This window comes from Polyodon spathula, chromosome 19 (assembly GCF_017654505.1).
Source record: "Polyodon spathula isolate WHYD16114869_AA chromosome 19, ASM1765450v1, whole genome shotgun sequence".
NCBI classification, from domain to species: domain Eukaryota; kingdom Metazoa; phylum Chordata; class Actinopteri; order Acipenseriformes; family Polyodontidae; genus Polyodon; species Polyodon spathula.
Window position 1 is genome coordinate 19,367,162 of NC_054552.1, and position 21,612 is coordinate 19,388,773.

Below are 21,612 nucleotides of genomic sequence, written 5' to 3' on the forward strand. Positions count from 1 at the left end.
GACAGTTAATATATTCTTAAAAGCAATAAATTAACGGACCTCCAAAAACTGTATGGGATAAAGAGATATCTTCGATTGTTGGGGTAAAGCTTTCAAGATCTCATGGTATTTATTAAGCATGCAACACAATACATTTGAAAATCACACAAAACAGTTACACAATTAATGTCTCATTAAAAAAGCATTACAATGAGAACTAAAGTTGTAAACAACAATTTGCCAAAGAAATATTAATACATACTGACACTACAACAAGGGATCGCACAATACCTGAATAGATATTTAAGAGTATTGATACCTAGCCTGGAAAGCAGTAACTTTCAGCATTCTGTTATTTTGTGTTTCTCTGAGTGTCAGGGCCCCTGACCTAGATAGATAGATACTGAGAGCTGAGGGCTCCAGGTGCAGTCTTGTAGTTTCTTTGAATCTGAGTGAGCAAGGATCAGAGGGGTGGTCAGGTGATCAGAGGGGAGCAGGCATCCAGTCAAGGCAAGGAGCTAATGTTTACACTCTGCTTTTATACTTTTCAAACAAAGAGATATTTGAATTTCCCGCTGCATGCACCGACTGGCTTGTTCCTTCATGGTCCACGACAGCTCTTCATCAACCCCTCCCCTCAGTTCGATCTTACCAGAGTTCTGGCCAGAGGAGGGGTCTGCCGATTGCTCTTGGGAGACGCTGTTGACGGGGCTCATGCCAGTTCTTCTGAGGTGATGTGTTGCTCCACCAAGGCTACAAAGCCGTCGAGGGAGGACGGTTCACCTTGTTCTACCCACTTCTTGAGGGACCTGGGTAAGGCTCTCAAAAACGGGTCCATTACAAGGATCTCCACAACCCTGCTAGCCGAGTTAACATCCGGCTGTAGCCAGCGATTGACCAGATGTACCAAATCAAACATTTGCGAGCGTGAGGCTTGCTCCGGGTTATAAGCCCACGTGTGGAACCACTGTGCTGTGACGGTGGCTGCCACTTCTGCCCTCACCAAAATCTCTACCTTGAGTTGGTTGTAATCCTCACCAGTGGGGGTGCCCAAGTCAAAGTATGCTTTCTGATCTTCACCAATCAGGACTTCCAGCCCATTGATTCTTGGGCCAGTCTTCTCTAGCGGTGATACTTTCAAACGCCAGAAGTTAAGCTTCCACATTTTGGACAAGAGGTGGCTGGATCTTATGGGGTTGCTCAAGGATTGGCCAGCCTCCGCTGCAGGTAGTTGTTGTGTTAGGTCTTGATGCTCTTCTTGTGCTCTTACCAGCTGGACCAAAAACTGTTGCTGCTATTGCTGTAAAGCCAGGGTAGCCACTTGCTTTGCAGCCACCTATTCCTGGTGTCTTTTTTCTTGCGTAGCTACTTGAGCAGCAATCTGACAGTTGGTGTCCTGCTGTGCAGCCGTAGCTTGCAGAAGTGCTTTACCACGTCTTCAATAACAATTTTTTTTTAAATAGGGGTGTTCACATCCCACTCTGACACCAAGCTGTGATGACATGACACCGAGGTGTGGTATGTGTTGTAGTAAACCACAGGTAGGAGACTTGAATTTCAGTTCAACAACACTCTCTGTGTTCTTCATTTAATCTGCTATAACAAAACAAACATACAAACAAAACACAAGCCTAACCCGTGCGAGGAGCACTAACTTAACTTTTGTGAGGTGGCTCTGTCTAATCTGAGACGGCTGGCCGCTTACCCGTAACAAAAGAAATATTAAACTTAAGTTCTTCAATAATGCATTTGTTCTCTTGAGTTTCTCTCTCTCCAACTCCACACACACATGTGCCCTTCTTCCATAGACTTTCCTGAGACGGGTTGAACCTGTCCTTTTTTAAAGGGCTTGTAATTATTTAATTTAAGTCCATCTGCCAACAATACATCAATTAACTGGGCCAACAAGCCAAACACAGGGCAATATAGTTTCTTCCTGACTCCCTAGTAGTCAGGCCAAGATCTCTAGTTGTTGTACAGTGAACTCACAGGGCATAAAGCTTTTTCCATCCTCAAGCTTATATAATATCCTTGAATGGCTTTATTACAACTGGTAAAACCTTTTTGCCACATTATGAGAGGTCTATGAAATCACTTTTTGGAGATTATTATACGCTGTATTTCCATACATGTATTGAGCGAGTTTATAATTTACTCTGTAAAATTGCTACAAAGATAGCAGCAACATAAGGAGGAAAAAATAGTTTTCCAACTAATGCTGATTCTACCGAGTAAAAGGGGTTTCCTTGTGACTTTTAATGTTGTCACAGCCTAATTTGCATTTGTTGCAAAGTTTACAGCTTAGTCCCATAAAATACAATATATTTGCTAGATGCTTTTCCTTTTTTTTTACTCACTCTACCAAGTACATAAGCTAAAACTTGTGCCCCTCTTCCTATGAGAAAGTAGCTGTGTGATTTGTAAAAATATCTTAGTTTCTTGCTGCGATGGATCTCTTCAAGAACGCTTCTGTTTGGAAGACTCCTTTTGCTGTTGCTCTGCCAGCTATCACCACCGTTAAAATGATTAAACAGAGATGGTGGCAGTAAAGACTAGCCCTGCTGCGATTATAATTACCCTTATTCCTTCAAATTTAAGAATCCCTCAAATTTAAGAAGCAGCAGAAATTTCCCTCCCTCAATTTGAAAGCATGTTTTACATGTGATTGATCAACAATAAATCTACGTCGTTTCCCTTTAGGTAATTGTGGTAAAGTGGTGAATACATGCAGGTAAATGGCTGACTTCCACCTACCCTACAGAATAAATTGTCTTGCCATTTGCTTGAGGTTATTCTGTTCCTTCTTTCTAGTGCCCTCACAGGTCGGGAAGGAGATCTAACACCAAGCGTCATTCGATCTCTGTCACAGTAATATACAGTACTGCAGTTGTTTGGTTAGGATTTAGCGGTGCTATAAAACTGAATGTCTGAACCTGACAAGGGAAGCCTCTTATTAAACACCAGTGAAATACTATCAAAAAAACACCTGTGTAGTACCATTACAACACAACCTATCAAAAAAAAAAAAAAAACTATGAAGACCCCTTACATTATAATGTAAAAAATATAACAACAAACATAAATTTATATATTACGTAGTTTATTTGCTATAAATTCAAATGTAAATCATACATTTACATACATAAATATGGTATATTGGTTTTTGTTCAAAAGTATTTCATGTACTAACACTGTCTTCCAAACAATTATATAATATCTTTTCATACACAAAATCCCAACAGAGAAGACAGACAGCATGACTGAAGAAACAAAGTGCATTCTGGAAGTGTGAAGAGCAAAAGAAACAGGCTTTCTACACAACCACTACCGGAACCATTCCAAACTGCTTAAAATGGATACACATTAATTTTCAATGGCATCTTCTTTCTTTTAAATCCTTTCAGGTTTGAAATGTGTATTTTGGTTGTATTTGGCCTTGCCTCAGATATCTCTTCGAGGGAATCATTGGTAATGTATGTTCACATATAGGCCTGCTCTCTCCTGTTGTACTGTGGCTTTCATTATTACACTTTCTTTCTCTTTTGTTGATATACCCGTTAAGCCATTCAGACCAAAATTAGTTTGTTTTTCAAGGATAAAATAAAACTTGGTTAAAAAAAATATATTTTAATCTGATACAGGTCACAAAGTGAGTGTAGATTTACCCATTCAAGCATGATATATAAATCACAAACAAATAATTACTGTGCATATTATTATAAAAAATGAGAAATTCAGTTGCTTTCAGTTTCCGTTAACCTTTTAAAAAAAGGTTTAAATGAAAGATGTCTTCATTTTGCTTCCCGGTCCCATCTTTCTGATACTGCATATACATTAATCACCCTGCAATATGAAACAAAAGGAAATTATACACTTAACTAAACCCACAGCAGTGAGCTTTATACCGCTAGCCTAATATTTATTATGGTATGCCGGGCTAGTCTGAATGCAGCTTTCACTTTAGCAGAAAAATAAATATGTTGGACCCGATTTTCATGGCAAAGTCTGCAGAATTTTTGCTCCTGTTAATATATAAAAAACAAAAATCTGCATATTTTCTAACGTGATCCTCCATTTTATCTGCTGACGGATCATATATTAATGCTTAATTTTCTGAGGTTCTAAATGAATAAGTAATGAGCATTTAAGCAGTTTTCTTTGCAAAATAAAACTTCCAGTTCAATTGTGTTAGTAAATGATATTGCAAACACAATCGCCTGGACGACCATTCATTCACATTTTTAGAAAGCCAAAATCCTATTCAGCTTGTGTAGACAATTACCCAAAGCAGATCTGAATAAGAACAAATACCAAAACAAGATCTGACCGCCCCTTCATGTCAAAGTCAGACTAGTTTGAATTATTGTCAAGGGTAGCTAATGTGTCAAACTATACTTTGGAAATAAAAATTTAAAAAGTAATAAATAAGTAAATAAATAAGTGCATTGCAGTCATATGCTTCTAAGTAAAATCATAATGCCATCCAATTTATTTATTTATATATTTCGGAAGTAATTATGTAATGTTTAATTGTTAAGTCAATGTTGCAACAAGCATAATATCAAAATATTCTACAATCATAAATATGAACTAAAAAAGGAAGTGCTAAAACAAAATGGTACAGCAAGTAGTGCTTATACATCGAATACTGCTTTGTTAAACTGAAGACGGTCCCTGAAGAGAAATGAACCTTAACTTACTTTAAGGTATGCATTGCATTTATTATATGCATCCACAACTTTAAACACTTAATTATAAATCCTACTTAAAACTAAAAACAACTGCTTACAATTCTACTCAATACCATGTTTATATTATGTGGATGGTTTGGTCATTTTATTTAAAAGCTTATGTCTGCAACTTATTTGACTTCTTATTCAGCCAGCATCTTTCACATTCAAGTTTCTTATTCGCATTCTAGCTTCTTATTTCTATTCCAGCTTCTTATTTCTATTCAAGCTTCTTATTTGCATTCCATCTTCTTGTTCACATTCCAGCTTCTTATTCGCATTCCAGCTTCTTATTTGCATTCCAGATTCTTATTTGTATTCCAGCTTCTTATTTGCATTCCAGATTCTTATTTGTATTCCAGCTTCTTATTTGCATTCCAGCTTCTTATTCGCATTCCAGCTTCTTATTCGCATTCCAGCTTCTTATTCGCATTCCAGCTTCTTATTTGCATTCCAGATTCTTATTTGTATTCCAGCTTCTTATTTGCATTCCAGCTTCTTATTCGCATTCCAGCTTCTTATTTGCATTCGAGTTTCTATTGGGTAATATGCTCAAATGTAACTAAAATGTAATAAGTAACTGGGCCCTGAGGTATTTTAGGGGAGAAATTGCCTCAGGCTGCTCATTTCAAAGTTAAAACAAACTGAGGGGGAACCCATCTACATCAGCCATATGTATTTACCAGAAACGGAATTTGGTACAAGAACAGCATGCAAACATAAAAACTCCCCTCCCCAACACTGGCTCTCCTCTGTGCTCCGCTCAGCAAGAACCAAACTGCACTCTACTGAAAAGACATAGAAAACAGTCAAACTCTCTGCTGCCCTAGACGTCTACCGCTCCCTCCTCTCCTCCTTCTCCTCTACTCTCTCCTCTGCTAAACGCTCCTATATCCAATCTATTATCCAATCCTTCACTAACAACCCCCAGAAACTATTCTCTACCTTCTCCTCCCTCCACAATCCTCCTCCCTCCTCTAACTCCTCTGATGACTTTGCCTCTTTCTTCTCCTCTAACACCTCTCCCTCCCCCATCCCCTCCCACTCCATCCTCAACACCCTCTGTCTCCCCCACTAACTCACCATCAAAAAACCTACCCTCAACCCCACCTCTCTCCAGAACTACCATCCTGTCTCCTTGCACCCCTTCCTCTCTAAAAACCTTGAGTGGGCAGTACATCACCAGCCCTCTGCTTTTCTGTCTAACCTCTCTCTGTTCGACCCTCTCCAACCTGGTTTATCCTCTGCTAACTCCACTGAAACTGCTCTCCTATCTGTCACTAACTCGCTAAAATCTGCCCATGCTGCCTCTCTCTCCTCTGTCCTAATTCTCCTCGATATATCTGCTGACTTTGACACTGTTGATCACTCTATTCTCCTATCCTCTCTTGCTGACCTGGGAATCTCCGGCACTGCTCTGGCCTGGTTCTCCTTCTACCTCTCTGACCGCACCTATCAGGTAACCTGGCACGTCTCAACCTCTACACCTTACCCTCTCTCAATAGGAGTCCCCCAAAAAATCAGTCTTGGGTCCTTTCCGGTTATCTCACTACACCCGCTCCCTGGGCCCCCTCATCGCACCCTATGGTTTCTCATACCATTTCTATGCTGATGATGCTCAGATCTTCCTCTCCTTCCCCCCTTATGACCCTACCATCCCCTCCTGTATCTTTACCTGCCTGTCTGTTATCTCCTCCTGGATGCACTCACATCACCTCAAACTCAACCTCTCTAAATCTGACCTCTTTTTCTTCCCCTCCTCACCTTCCCCCTCCTCTGATCTCTCTATCTCCATTCCTTTGGAATCTATCACGTTCTCTCCCTCCACCACAGCCAAGAACCTTGGGGTAACCCTGGACTCCTGTCTCTCCTACTCCCAGCACATCTACACTGTAGCATGCACCTCAAGTTTCTTCCTTAGCAACATACGAAGAATCTGACCCTCACCAACTACTCCATGCAACTCCTCGTCCAGGCCCTGGTACTCTCCTGCCTACACTACTGCAACTCCCTCCTGGCCGGCCTCCCTGCGCCTGCCACCCATCTGCTCCAACTCATCCAGAACTCCGCTGCTCGCCTGGTGTTTTCTCTGCCTCATTTCTCCCATGCTACTCCACTGCTCCGCTCACTCCACTGGCTCCCGATCACTGCTTGCATCCAGTTCAAGACTCTTGTACTAGCCTACTGATGCCTTGACCAGACTGCACTCAGCTACCCCCAGACCCTCATCTCTCCTTACACCCCCACCCAACCTCTCCACTCCGCCTGCTCTAGAAGACTGGCTGTAACTCCTCTACGCTCCCCTGCCTCCAGAGCCTGCTCCTTCTCCATCCTCGCCGCAGTGGTGAAACGACCTTCCTATGGATGTCAGGACTGTCCAGTCCCTGACCACCTTCCAGTGTCTCCTCAAGACACACCTCTTCAGGCAACACCTGTAAAACTCAATTCTTCCCTTCTGGGCAATATAGCACTCTGCCTTTAACCCTTTGCAGTCCTATGTCGGACCCTGTCTGACATCATCAAAAAGACGTAAAGCACTGTTGTATTACATTGACAATGTTTTTGTTATAGATATCACTTTTTTTTTTACTTCATAAATTAATGAACAAAGTGAGGAAAAGCTATTCGAGAATGGTAAATAGACAAGACAAGAGAGTAATAAGAAGAGTAATATAAGAGAAATGAGAAAAGATTTGAAAGTAAAATAATGGTAGAAGGGACTTTTGGACAGTATTGAGAGTGTAAGCTCTGTATTCTTTTAGTTTGCACCACTCATGTACATGCATGAGTGGTGAAAACAATATGTCTATTTTGGTAGGCATTAATATATTATTATTTACGTAGGTACAAAACTACAATGTTATGAATGATTAAAAAGGTATATATGCATGTCAGTGCTAAAGGTAGTATACTAACACATTTTAATGCTAAAAAAAAACAAAAAACATTATACTCCTTGTTATAGAGGTGTTATGAACTTAGGCCATATCCGTGTCTTTTGCCTTTCTTGGCCATGGTTTGACTTTAATGAGTGCATCATTTGCATGCACCCATTTTCCAGTAGCACTCCACAATTAGGCACTTTTAATTAGGCACTGTTTTGCAGACTTGAGAATTGCATTTTTTAAAAGAAAGCTTTTATTGTTCTTTTATATTCAATGTGATTGACGTGGCACTTCATTAATTATGATTGATGTTTCTAGTATAGATACTAATGAGAGCAAAACAAATACAAAAGAAAAACAAGGGAACCATAGATATTTTCAAGAAAGCTGGGAGACTTTGTAAAAATGGATTTTATATTTTTAAACTCTGCAATAAAAGTTCTGCTTGTGAAGCATCCACACTATAATTTGATAGAACAGGTGATTTATTTACACTATGCAGAACCCTATTTTCCCATTGGTGCTTGAGCCCCAGAGCACTCATGGAATCATCACCTGTGCACCTATTATCAGTGATTAAAGCCTGGTTTTCAAACAAACTGATTATTGCTCATCAATACTGTATTGGTATAAGAAAAGTGTGTTTTTAAAAAAGTAATTTCAGCTTTCAATCACTTAAAATATGGTGATGATAATATAAACAACACCAATCTACAGAGAGCGAGTCCCAAGCTTTAAACGTGTTACTGTTTACAGATAAGAACTCAACTTTATTATGATTATTGTGTTATTATGTTTTAAGCAACATACTACTATAGTATACATTATGGTAATGTTTGTTTATTAGTTTTAAAATGTTTAGTAAAACAAGACCTATTGTTTGACCTTGTTAGTACAACCGGCCCCCTTTGCTAATGATGTCTTTAGTCAGGGTCGTAACCAAGTATAAATCTCCACATTTTTGTTAAATGACTTGGCTCAGTGGGTATATTGGATTTTGCTAAATTAGAAGCCTGGCATATAACACGTTATGGAAAGAAACAATCATTTGAGTTGTATTTAACATAGTGTATATCGTGTTTTGAGGACAAAAGACACTAAATATCAGAAAGTAGGCACTGTGAGATAAATGATCTGCTTTTAGCTCTGTTTTGGTGCAATTGTCGTATATCGCATTTTGCATCTAAACTCTTCATATATATATATATATATATATATATATATATATATATATATATATATATATATATATATAGTGATAAACCCCAGGGCATGGTCCTGAAGGCGAGATATGGGAGGGAAAAGATTGTGTTAGAACTTTGTCCTTTCATAAAATGGAGGTCCCAATAGGACTACAGTTCGCAAAATGGTCGCCCACCACAAACTACATTACCCAGGATCCTTATCAGGCAATTAAGGTATGTCAGCGGTAATCAAGTGCAATGACCAGCCCTATAACAGTAGCAAACTGACAGCACCACCGTGAGAGGGGAGTAGAAGGAGTTTGGTTCTGTGGTTTGAGTTTGGTTGTATTTCTTTTGATTTCTGGATTGCATTACTGTGTATGACCCTGGACTGGTCGAAGAACCCTGTTGTCTGTTATGACCCTGTTTTGGATGAGTACCTGATTGTTTGCGAACTCTGGATTGACATTACGATTCTGATTATTGGACTTCCCCTTGAAAATAAATCCACAGGTAACATCCTGTTTAAAATATACTTATACTTGTTGTGTCTATTTTGTTGTCCCCGCTCGTACTTGTGACCAAAGTATGCAAAGATGGAACAGCTTTGTCACTATATATATATATATATATATATATATATATATATATATATATATATATATATATATATATATATATATATATATAACATTTTCCCGATTGTGGAGCTGCATTTGTGCCATATAAAAATGTGAGAGACGTCATCTGTGTGTGTGTCCATCTGTCTGAGGTTATTGTTCTTTTACAGTTCTATGGTTATGGACCATACAACGCTGTGAACATGGTTTATATTTTCTGCATTCTTAAGGATAGTTCCACCACTAGTACAGGGTGGTCCATCAGTCCCGTTGACTCACTCATATGTGTTTGTGGGTTGCCTATGAGATATTTGGATACAAATATGGCCTGTGTAAAGCCAATTTGATACGAATCATATGTTTGAAATGTACGCATGTTTTTAGTACCGAACAATAACAATGAGAAAGCATCTTTGAATTCAATTAGATAGCTTCTCTGAGCACTTATGTCAGCGTTTTTTTTCTCTCTGCTGGTCATAGGTGACGATTATATATATATATATATATATATATATATATATATATATATATATATATATATATATATATATATATATATATATATAATACCATTTTGTCTGGAGCAGGGGAGCGGAATGAAAGAAAGCGCCAAGTGCAGCAAAGAAAGAGCCAAGCAGAGTGGAGGATATTATTATGAGCGGTGATCAGAACACAGACGCTCGCCGTTAAAATCTTTAACACATGATTTGCACATCACAGGAGAGTAGAAGTGAGTAAACTCTGTATCCCTTATATGAGAAGTGGATAAATTATATATTGCCCAAATTCAAAGTGGGTAAACGCTGTTTACCTGCATATACCCTCAACTACATCACTGAGTAAAACTCCAAAGAAAAGTTTAAAGTACATGGTATTGCCAAGCTGTCTTCCATCCAAGTATCAATAGGCCTGGAAATTACTATTGTATTAGCAGACACCCTTATCCAGGCCAATTTAAAATTGTGACATTATTTATTTTTAAATACAATTACTCATTAATACAGTTGGGTTTTTACTGGACCAATGTAGTTAAAGCAGCAGTGTGTCCCCTACCTGGGATGGAACTCGTACAGTGCTCTGACTACTACTCCACATATGCTACAAGTGAAAAAGCACCAATGTCTTGTCTACTTTTTATATATTTTTTTTAAATAGGTATACAAATGTCAATTTCTGGCTTGCTATTTATTAATTTATTTATACATTTATAATATAAACATTAATTTCTACATGTATTTATTTAAAAATATTAATTTCTAAATATATGTATTCCTCTATGCATTGTTTAAAACATTTATTTATACCTAATAAATTATTCCTTTATTTATTTTTAATTAAAAAAGGAATTAAAATTTATCAGACATCAGAGATTTAGACAAGGAAACTACATGCCTCTCTTGTGTACAATTCCATTCTTTGGTATCTACCTAACAGGAAACTAGATATTTTCAGAAAGGAAATAGAGCATTTCTAAAATTGAGCATAAACCTTCAGGTTTTCAGCAAAAGCTGGTCAGGCATGGATGTAAGATTAAAAAATTAAAGCATTTTAACAACTGCGCAGTGGTGCAGCGGCTATGGCCATGTGGCCTTCAAGGACGTCATGTTGCAAGTTCAAATTATGGTAACATTTTTTTTTCTTTTTTTTCTGTGATATGTGCTGTTTTAAAACATAAAGAAATTGTTTAATATAAATTTTGTGGATTTCAAACTGCTTGCGATCCCTGCTTTATTTTGACATTGACCAACATGTGGAATCAAATGATTGGTAGATGTCCAGCTATTTAGCTTTTCTGTTTGAATAGTTGCTACACACTCTTAAAGTAAACAGAAAAACAACAATTTTACCTTAGTTTGATGACTTGTATCATTCTGTATAAGAGGTATTTACATTTTTTTCCACATTTGATTTAAGAAACTTAAAAACTTTTGGCACTGGTACAGATGGTAATTCTAAGTGATTTAGTTTTGTTGCTGCAATATGGTGAAAACAAAAAAAACTCTTGGAGCTGTATAGAGACTCTCGGTAGTTTCAAATAAGTTTTTCTAAGTTCCTCTCAACCTTTATCTTAATTGTACTGTAATATGTATATTTTTTGTATACAACTGTAAGTCACCCTAAGTAAGGGCGTCTGCTAAGAAATAAATAATGAGATAGCAATGACATCTTGTTTAGTGCAACCTTTCAAAATAGTTATCCAAAAGTATAAACCTTGTGTGTGATCCAGATGTAATCTTCCCTGTCTAACATGGAATTTGCTTCCTTTGTTATCTTGTCTAATAACACATTAAGGTTTGTGCTTTCCCCATTTAATATAGAACACACAGACCTGAACAGGAAAAAGTCCATTTAAGTACCAAATTCTGTTTTTGGCTGGGATAAATACATATGGCTGAAGTAGAGGGGTTCCCCTGTGTTTGTATTAACTTTGAAATGAGCATACCCCAGTTACTTATTCAATTGTAGTTACATTTGTGAATAATAGCAAACAAGAAGCTGGGATGCAAATAAGAAGCTGGCCAAAGAATGCAAATAAAGCTGGCCATCTTCAGCATCGTCGCATTAACTTAGTTAACAGTTAACATAGTTTAACACATTTGGGGCTACCCTGGAGAATAATTCAAATTATTATAATTTATCTAACTTGGGATGGTTGGATCTTCTTTAGATTGGCTTGAGGTAAAGAGAGGCTCACCAACTAAAGCACTGCTGCTGGGAGTGCAGGATGAGTCACACAACTTGGACACCTAGGCTGTGCAAAGAGGGCTTTGCTGGGGACCCCGAGGAGGGCATCACATTCATATATATATATATATATATATATATATATATATATATATATATATAATATATATATATATTTCTTATATATAGATACTTATCTTATGAATAGATGTGTAATTGTGGTGTTTTTAGGTTTTTTTTGAGAATTAATGTGAATAGGATTTGTCTTACCAAAAAGAGTGAGAAATTTAAAAGTCATAATAATCTGGTGATCTCAGAGAGAAAGCATGTGCTAGCTTCTTGAACAGCCTGGTCTTCAAGGCCTGAAAACAAGAGGAGCAGGAGCACCATTACTGTGGGAAACAACTTTTAACACAGTTCTACTGAGGCTATATATATATACAAGAACTATGGGAGCAAAGATACTAAAGGCAACTGTAGATTGTGTTTTATTACTTTTATTAGATTGTTTTTTGTAGTTGAGGAAGAACTGTGAGTAGTTGTGAATTGGTTTAGTATACCTCAGCAGAGCACGTTCTGTAGGGTGTAGTTGCTGAGAGACCTCAATCACATGATAGATTAGGAGTGGAATTCATTAAACTTCACAAACTCTTTCATTTTGTCATTTTGCACAATAATTGTACTTGTATTCCATCAAACACATATAAGTTTATATGAGCGGCTTTATGTGCATCTTATGAGTGGTGTGTCTTATCTAACAAACTCTAGTATTCTATCTTGTGAATTTAGGAAATACATTAAGGGAGTACTTATCTCAACAGTCATGTTATTTAGTGTTATCAATAACAAGACATGGCAGATTCTCAATATGTTAAAAAGGTTTTCTTAATGTGCTGCATTTCATGCCATTGGAACAGCTTATTCTTTGAGCTTAGGGTTATCATAATCCAATACATTTAGTCTGGCCTTGTTAGGTTGCAATCCATCTTCTATTTATATTCCTGAAGCCATGTTTGCGTCTCTGAAGATCTAACTGTTTACTTTTACTTACCACAATAATGAGTATTGGGATAATGAGGATGGCCAGGCCACACAGTACAATGATGGCAACAGCAAACCCAGGGAAGGGTCTGGGAGCAGGTGGCACTGAAGAAAAAAGGAAAAAACAATCAATTTGAAACAAATATACATGCATGTCTCACATCTCAGATTTGGATATATAATAATTAGGGGTCTACTTAAATCACAGTAAATTTACCAATTTTTGACGGGTAGGTTGCGGAATAAAATTAGGATTTTGCGGACATTTCGCGGACCTGTTTAAACATTCAATAAACCTAAGTATTTCAGAACACTTTAAAGCCTATACAATAGTGGTACTTGCTTCCTTACTAAAACAGAGTGCTGTCATTTGTTAAAGGCAAGAAAGCAGCATTCCCCTGCAGTTGACTTGCCCATACATTGAAACTGCACATTCTGCATCCACTGAATTGATGTTAAGGCAAAGCTTTTCCAAGTTATACAGATGTGGAAATCGATTAGAAACAGCCCCAGAACTAGGTTATCCATGGGCATCTGGCATACTTTAATAAAGGCAATGTATGCAGCACGTTTGTTGACATGTTATTTGTCCAATCTAATAATTTATTTTATTAGTACTGCGTCAAAACAAAGAAAAAGTGGCTATTCCGGTCTAAAATTTAAGCTGCGAAAAAGTAAGCTGCAGGTTGAAGCGAGGTGGCTGTGCTAGATCGTTTTAGTGCTGTGTTATCTTGCAGATAGGAATACTTTTTGTCTGGGCTGACTTTTTTTTTTTTCTCCGTCCATATCCCACCCCCCCCCCATATGAGGAATAATACCTGGCTTCAAGTCTGCAAAGCTTTACAAATGTACAAAACAGCACATTAATCATCTTCACAGTTTAAAATATTTTTCACTTTTGTTTGCTAAATAAGTCACGAATGTGTAGTTTTAAAGGACACACATAATAAAGAAAACGTTTATTTTAAGAAATTATATCTGGTACTATGCTAGGTTAAAGAAATATCTTTTTGCAAGTGTAGTTTTGTAGAGTTTTTGGTTTTGTAGTTTTTTTGGAGAGGTAAATTTTGCCCTCCTCTTCTTCAACACCTTCTTTCCTGCCATTAACCAATCAGTTTCTTCTCCAATTAACTGACATGATTTACAGACAATTACATGCTTTTACCCAGAAGACACTGCTGAGGAGAAATGACAAAGGAAGTGAAATATGTAACAGACTCCTGGAAAAAAGTCATGTAAACTGAGAACCTAAAAAAATGTAAGTATTTCTAATTAATGGAATGTTACAAAACAATCCTGACATACAGAATATGATTTTTCACAACTGTCAAGCAAAGTGGTGGCAGCATCATGTTATGGGGATGCTTCTCTTCAGCAGGGGCTAGGAAGCTTATCAGGATAGAGGGGAGAATGGATGGTGGAAAGTACAGGCAAATCCTTGAGGAAAACCTGTTTGAGTCAGCCAAGACTCTGAAACTAACGAGGAAATTCACATTTCAGCAGGACAATGACCAGAAGCACAAAGCCAAAACCACACTGGAGTGGTTGAACAAGAAGATAATTAATGTTCTTGAATGGCCCAGTTAAAGTCCTGAATTTATGACGAGACTTGAAGATTGCTGGAGCAATTGTCACGTGCAGAATGGGAAAACATGTCACCATCCTACTGTGCAAAGCTAGCAGAGACCTATCCAAAAAGATTCATTTCAGTGATTGGTGCAAAAGGTACTTCTACCAGGTACTGACTTAAGGGGCTGAATGCAACCAGTAAATTTCATTTTGTACATTTTCTTTACACGTTTTGCTGATATTTAACCTCCTCCTCAAATAACAATGTTCAGTTTAACCACTACAGCTTTGAATAAAAAAAAAAAATGTTTGTTTGTAAAACTGTGCATAGATTATTTGTAATTCAACAAAATGTGACATTATTGGTAGGGGGTGAATACTTCTGCAAACCACTGTATTTCTGAATGAACACATAAGAACACCTGGCGGGCTAATGGAAGTAGGGTCTATTTTCACATCTTGTGTTTCCAGAAAGGGGACCCCATTAAGTAGGATCTGAGACACCCTGTTTAGTGAGGTGGATCCCAGGGAGAAGGTCACCTCCGTACTGGCAACAACCGAGCCTTTTCTGTGGAGAGAGGAGAGCATCATGAATATCACAGACTATCATACCTCCTGAACTCATAGCAAAAATATATCAGACAAAACCATATGGAGGAGTGTATACTGATCTGGATTAGAACCCGTCAGTAGACAGGACTTCTAGTTGGAGATCATTTGCACAGAGATCAAGGATGATCTGCCCACTTATATATTACACAAACACACTGAGTATTGAAGAGGAAAAGAGAGAGGAAAGAGCTAACAGTACCATACATTAAAAAAAAATAAAAATCTTACGTGAGTTTCATTACATAAACTTCTGAAAATCCTTTCTCATTTCTAAAAATCTTCTTTATCTGTGAGAGATTGAAGAACAGGCTTGTGGTTAAAACTGTGTTAACAACTCTTTGATTAGTGTATTGTTATTGTCAGTGTACAGTAACCCCACTTAAGCAGTGCAATCCTAAATCTCCTACAGGAGTCCAGTTACTCACCGAGGTTGTGACTTGTGTGCTGAGCTCTTTAAACTCTCTGGAGCCTCTGTTAGATAAGCCATTAGAGAAGTCTTTGTTCAGTATTCTCAAACTAAACGGGAACATATCAAATTGTGCTTGATTTTCTGTTGGGTCCAAAGAAAATACAATTAGCTAGACAAATATAGAACCCCAAGGTAAGATATAGTGTATATTTGGTTCAGTGCATTATTGTTGATGTTGCTGTTGAATGTTGATGCTCTGTAGTCTTATACAACCAGTAGATCACAATTATATTCCAGTCTGAAAGCAATAAGACTTGGTGGCCATGGACTCCATGGTGTTGACTGTAGATATAAGCCTCCTGCCCCTGTTAACTTACCATTGACTTTCAGGGTGTATCTCACATAGCTTACAGGACTTGTGCTTGCAAGGATATCATCAATTATCTTGCTTGGGTTCACCATTATGGGTGTGCTGAATTGATACTCCACCTTGGTCTGGATCCAATTGTTAGAGTTGCTGTGAAAAAATGTTATAATTTGTTTCTTTTTTGTGCATCTACACATAGAATTCATAAAGCATTATTATTTTAAACCATTGTTTTCTACACAGATTACCAGTCTCATTTCTGTTCAGAATTCATTAGACAAGTAACACTAGTTTAAGATCTGTTAAATAATCAATGATGCCTTTATACGTGTGTGTTTAAAGGATGTTATTAATTAAAGCAGGCTATCACAATATACTGTTATAAGAACATCTACTAAATCTTACTTTATAACATGATATGAAGCTTTGCAATAGTGCTGTCATTGACATGTTCTGATACTAAACTGTAACTCCCTGTTAATAATCGTCAAAACCTATAATTACACATTATAATTAGTCAATTTTATGAAATATCTGACTTGAAATACCTAACCCTACTTTCAGTCCCCAAGCCCATATTAAGCAAAGTTGGGTGTGCATCATTTCTGATTTTATAAGCAGCATATAGACATTAAACAGAAAATACTGTAGCTTTTTGAAGTCACTTACCTGAAGTTTGCAAAGACTGAATTCACAATTGTTTGACCATAATATTTTTCAAAGATAGGTTTCAACTGAAAAAATAGCAAAAAATTAAGTAATTTCTAGATCATAAAGGAGCCAGAAAACAAAAAAAAATCACAATGTTGTTATTATTATTATTATTATTATTATTATATTATTATTATTATTATTATTATTATTGTTGTTATTATTATTCGTTATAATATATTTTCTTATTTGAGTAGTAATTGCAGTAACTCGAACACATTGTTTTGACAAGACTTCTTTATGTTTATGTAGTTATAGTATTAGTATATTATTAGTGCTTATCATTATACCTAGACGATTGATTTTATCACTAAGTTTAATGGATTCTGCAGATATGCTACTGGACAGTCCTGATGTAAATCCATCTATAAGGAGGAATTCTGTAACAATCCTGAGTGGAGGCAGCGTATTCACATCAGCAGCTGTAAAACAAAAACAAAAAACACAAAAGAAAGACAAATTAACCAAGGTAAATAGTGATGTAATCTGTGCCACATGTGTGTTGATATAACTCAGTGGTGAGTCATATTCTTCATGTTCACAAAGATGCAAAGATGAGCAGGTTTTAGTACCATTAAAAGAGATACCAAACACACTTTTATTGTGAATTCTACACTGCTACGGTATAACAAATAAAAGACATGAAAATGAATCTGCTTAAACAAATTGCACTTACTGTCTGATTTAATGCTTGTTCTGTCCAATACTAGGTTTCCAACATTTCCTGATCCATTCAGTGCTGTGTAGAGAGTTCTAACAATGTCCGGATTGTTTGGGGTCGTGGAATTAGCTTTGAATTCACTGATCCTGGACTGGAAAGGATTGAAAAATTGTAAGGGGTTGATGAATAAAATATAATAAATGATTATTTTTTTTTTTTTTTTTTTTTTTTTTTTTTTTTTTTTTTTTTTTTTTGTTTTTTTTTCATTCATTGATTATATTGTTATATTATTATGACTTATTATTATTATTTATTATATTATTTATTATTATGATTAGGATTATTAGTATTTGTTTTTACATTTGAAGTATATTGCACATACCTCGAACACATAAATGTTTTGACAAGACTTCTTTATGTTTATGTAGTTATAGTAGTTGTACTAGTTCTCACCCAGTTATTGATTTTATCACTAAGTTTAATGGATTCTGCAGATATGCTACTGGACAGTCCTGATGTAAATCCATCTATAAGGAGGAATTCTGTAACAATCCTGAGTGGAGGCAGCGTATTCACATCAGCAGCTGTAAAACAAAAACAAAAAACACAAAAGAAAGACAAATTAACCAAGGTAAATAGTGATGTAATCTGTGCCACATGTGTGTTGATATAACTCAGTGGTGAGTCATATTCTTCATGTTCACAAAGATGCAAAGATGAGCAGGTTTTAGTACCATTAAAAGAGATACCAAACACACTTTTATTGTGAATTCTACACTGCTACGGTATAACAAATAAAAGACATGAAAATGAATCTGCTTAAACAAATTGCACTTACTGTCTGATTTAATGCTTGTTCTGTCCAATACTAGGTTTCCAACATTTCCTGATCCATTCAGTGCTGTGTAGAGAGTTCTAACAATGTCCGGATTGTTTGGGGTCGTGGAATTAGCTTTGAATTCCAAATCTACTTCTGGGATGACTGATCCTGGACTGGAAAGGATTGAAAAATTGTAAGGGGTTGATGAATAAAATATAATAAATGATTAATGGCAAATTGTATACTTCCATATTGTTTTCCATTCTCATTTGTTAATAATTTTATGACCATACAATGGTCAATTCCAGCGCACCAAATTTAGTCCACCCAAGAGGGGGATTAAGTGTGTTTGATCCATTTGCTTGGACTAATGTTAGTACCATTGCTAATCCCAATTGCAGTGTACCAAAAAGTTAATGAGATCACTGAGATCATAAGTTAAACTAACCCTAACCCTAGTCATACCCGTAAACCTCTAACCCTAAACCATGCAAACTGCAATTCATAATCTGAATACATTTTCATAGTTTATCGAGAATAAAATATACAATAACATGAAACTGCTCAATTGGTTTCTTACTTAATATATACAGACTCAGCACAGTATATTGTGTAACAGGGAGAGATCTGTGCTGACTCTGCTGGCGTGTTCACGGGCTGCAGGAAGAGGGCGACAGTCGTCCAACAACCGCCTGTGAGTCATGGCAGTGACACGGGGAGGTGGGAAAGTGGGTGTGTGGACTTTCCCCCTCTCTGAATGGCTGAGAGGCGAGTCTTGGCAGATTGCTAGCCCTATAAAAAAATGCTCTGCTGTTTTCTCAGGTCTGCCCACTTAGACGCAACGAGAGTGCGGAAGCTCTGATCAAGGACCGGGAATCAGGCGAAACAAAGAGTTTCATAGCGAGACAGAGAGAGCGGGGAACCCTTGGGCAGACCCCGGCGTATTGTGAAAGAACAGACTAGTTAGCCTACAGAGTAGGACGGTGATCCGGGTCGTGCGGGTAGCGGCGACCGGGATAACGCTGCCGAGTGCAGCACCTTTTATTTGTAGTTTTATTACGGTTTTATTTTCCATTGTTCTTTTCGCCTTCTGTTTTCATTATTATTTCTTTGAGCACCTGCAAGTGCACTTGCTGTTCGTGTACCAGCTGTGTTATTTCCGTGGTGCTGTCTATCATCGTTGATAGGCAGCCCACGCTCAACAGTGCCCTCTGCCGGAAAAAACAAGAACTGTTTGCAAATAAAACTGGGCACCTGTGTGGTGTTTTTAAGTACACCTGTCTGTCTCCTAGTCAGTGAATTACCCACACCCCTTCCACAATTGCTATAGATGAATTGGTTTATAAAGGTGAGCAAAGTTTAAACAATATTTTTCGACTTAATGTATACCAGTAGAAACACAATGATCAAAAATGAAAGTTCAAGTTTAAAAAAGAGATATATATATACACAACATAGAAACACATTAATAAGGATATGCGAGGAGCTGTAGTAAGCAGAGTAAGCAGAACACTAATACATAATGAAATTTCTGTATTAGCATTGAAAAAAAGCATTTAAAAGTGGAGAACTAACTTGTAAAATTACCATGGTTAGTTTTTAGTTGTATAAGAATGTTTCAAACCCTTATTAAATAATATGCATTAAGTGTGACACAGTATCCTGGCTAATGTAATACAAGCATGAGGGACTGTGAAAGAAAGACAATGATTCTTAGTGGTAAATCTCCCTCTCGACCTGCAAAGGTGCTAAGTAAAGGGAAGATAATACTCTGACTACGTGACCTGACACTTTGTTCCGAGGGTTAAAAAAAAGTCTGTCATGTAGAAAAGAGACAGAGCTTCAGTACACTAACTCATTGACCCAGAGGGCAAATGATGTGGCAGATCGTAATAAGCAGTTGCAATCGTTTACCAAGGGGTCATTAGTGATGATATAAAAAGGGGGCGAAGCAATGTATCTGTTCCTTCGTTTTTGGTTATTAATAAGTGACTTGGAAGGACCTGCATTTGTGTGGTGAATAATCATGAGTTGTTTTGTTCTGTTTATTGTTGTTTGTAATCACTAGACGGCTAAGACGTTCCGGAGCTGTCACCAGAGGCCAGGACAAACCCAGGACAGCACTTTACTTGTACCACTGTAAACTGCATTGTACCACAATCACAAATTCATGCACTAAACAGACTTGTGTATATGTTTTGTGTTTAATGTGGGGATACAATAACGGGACATTATAAATGTAAATAATACATGCTGCTGTATTACTTACCAGCATTATCATTTACTGTTTGTTTCGTGGTCAGGCAAAGGACTGAAGGAATAAAAATAAACCAACCTTTTTCACCTGGATTACAATTGTCTGTCTGTTCTTTGATGTGACTTCTTGTCACAGTCAAGATATTTTCAGGATATTCCTCTTGATATAAAACTATTTTGTATTAAAATAAAATAATACACTGAAAATGTGTGTGAAACAACCTAGTAAACTACTGGTAATACTGGAGAACATGTTATATTGTAATAGTTCAATGATTGACAAGCAAGTAACCTATTTCTTATATTCAAATTCAACATGAAGCAGCTTTTACCTGAATCTTCTAACCACTGCTCTGACGAAAATAACAGGATACAGCACTCTGTAAACACTATCAAGCTGGAAAAGAACATAAATTAGATTTGTGCTCATTCATAGTACTGAAAGAAGTATGAAGATGTGTGTGTTACTTGCAAGTTTGCATGGGAACATATCAGCAGTTTTGACATGAATGCACTCTTTATGTGATATGATATTGGCGTATGCATACATTTTGTATGTTCTAGATTAAACATGATGTCATAAAGTTACATGTTTTTATTAAGACTTTTTTCTTTTTTTACCTGTACTGCTGATAAGATTTTGTGTTGTTTGAATGAAACACATAATATATTAGGGTTTCCAAAAACATTGAAGCAAAATTTCGAACAAATACTGGCATATAATTAATATTGCATATCAAAAGAAATAATATACTCAAGAGTGAAATAACACATTTCATGTACTGTATTTAAAAAAGAAAATCAAATACAGACTTACAGCTCTGGTAACTTTATCACTTAAGTCTTTGAAATCCTGTGAGTTCTCATCTCTTAGGGTTTCATTGAAGTCCATTAAAATTCTGAATGAAAGTGGCATGAATCTAGGACCCTTGGGATCAGAAGTAGTTGTAGTAGTTGTAGTGGGGGCTGCAGTGGTTGTGGTTGTAGTGGGGGCTGCAGTGGTTGGGGTTGTAGTGGGGGTTGCAGTGGTTGTGGTTGTAGTTGGGGCTGCAGTGGTTGTGGTTGTAGTGGGGGCTGCAGTGG

The 21,612-nt window shown here is 37.0% G+C and overlaps 1 protein-coding gene across 1 annotated transcript; it reads right to left on the reverse strand.

The window, feature by feature from the left end:
• Nucleotides 1-3,099: 3,099 nt before the first annotated feature.
• Nucleotides 3,100-21,539, reverse strand: LOC121294683. Its single transcript, XM_041218667.1, has 12 exons — nucleotides 21,347-21,539; nucleotides 20,862-20,926; nucleotides 18,292-18,446; nucleotides 17,907-18,037; nucleotides 16,751-16,815; nucleotides 16,092-16,231; nucleotides 15,731-15,855; nucleotides 15,534-15,592; nucleotides 15,116-15,261; nucleotides 13,135-13,229; nucleotides 12,354-12,445; nucleotides 3,100-3,822 (listed from the first exon to the last, which is right to left on the reverse strand). Exons 1-11 carry the CDS (start codon nucleotides 21,443-21,445, stop codon nucleotides 12,371-12,373), a joined length of 1,155 nt encoding a protein of 384 aa, XP_041074601.1. The 5' UTR covers nucleotides 21,446-21,539; the 3' UTR covers nucleotides 3,100-3,822; nucleotides 12,354-12,370.
• Nucleotides 21,540-21,612: the final 73 nt, after the last annotated feature.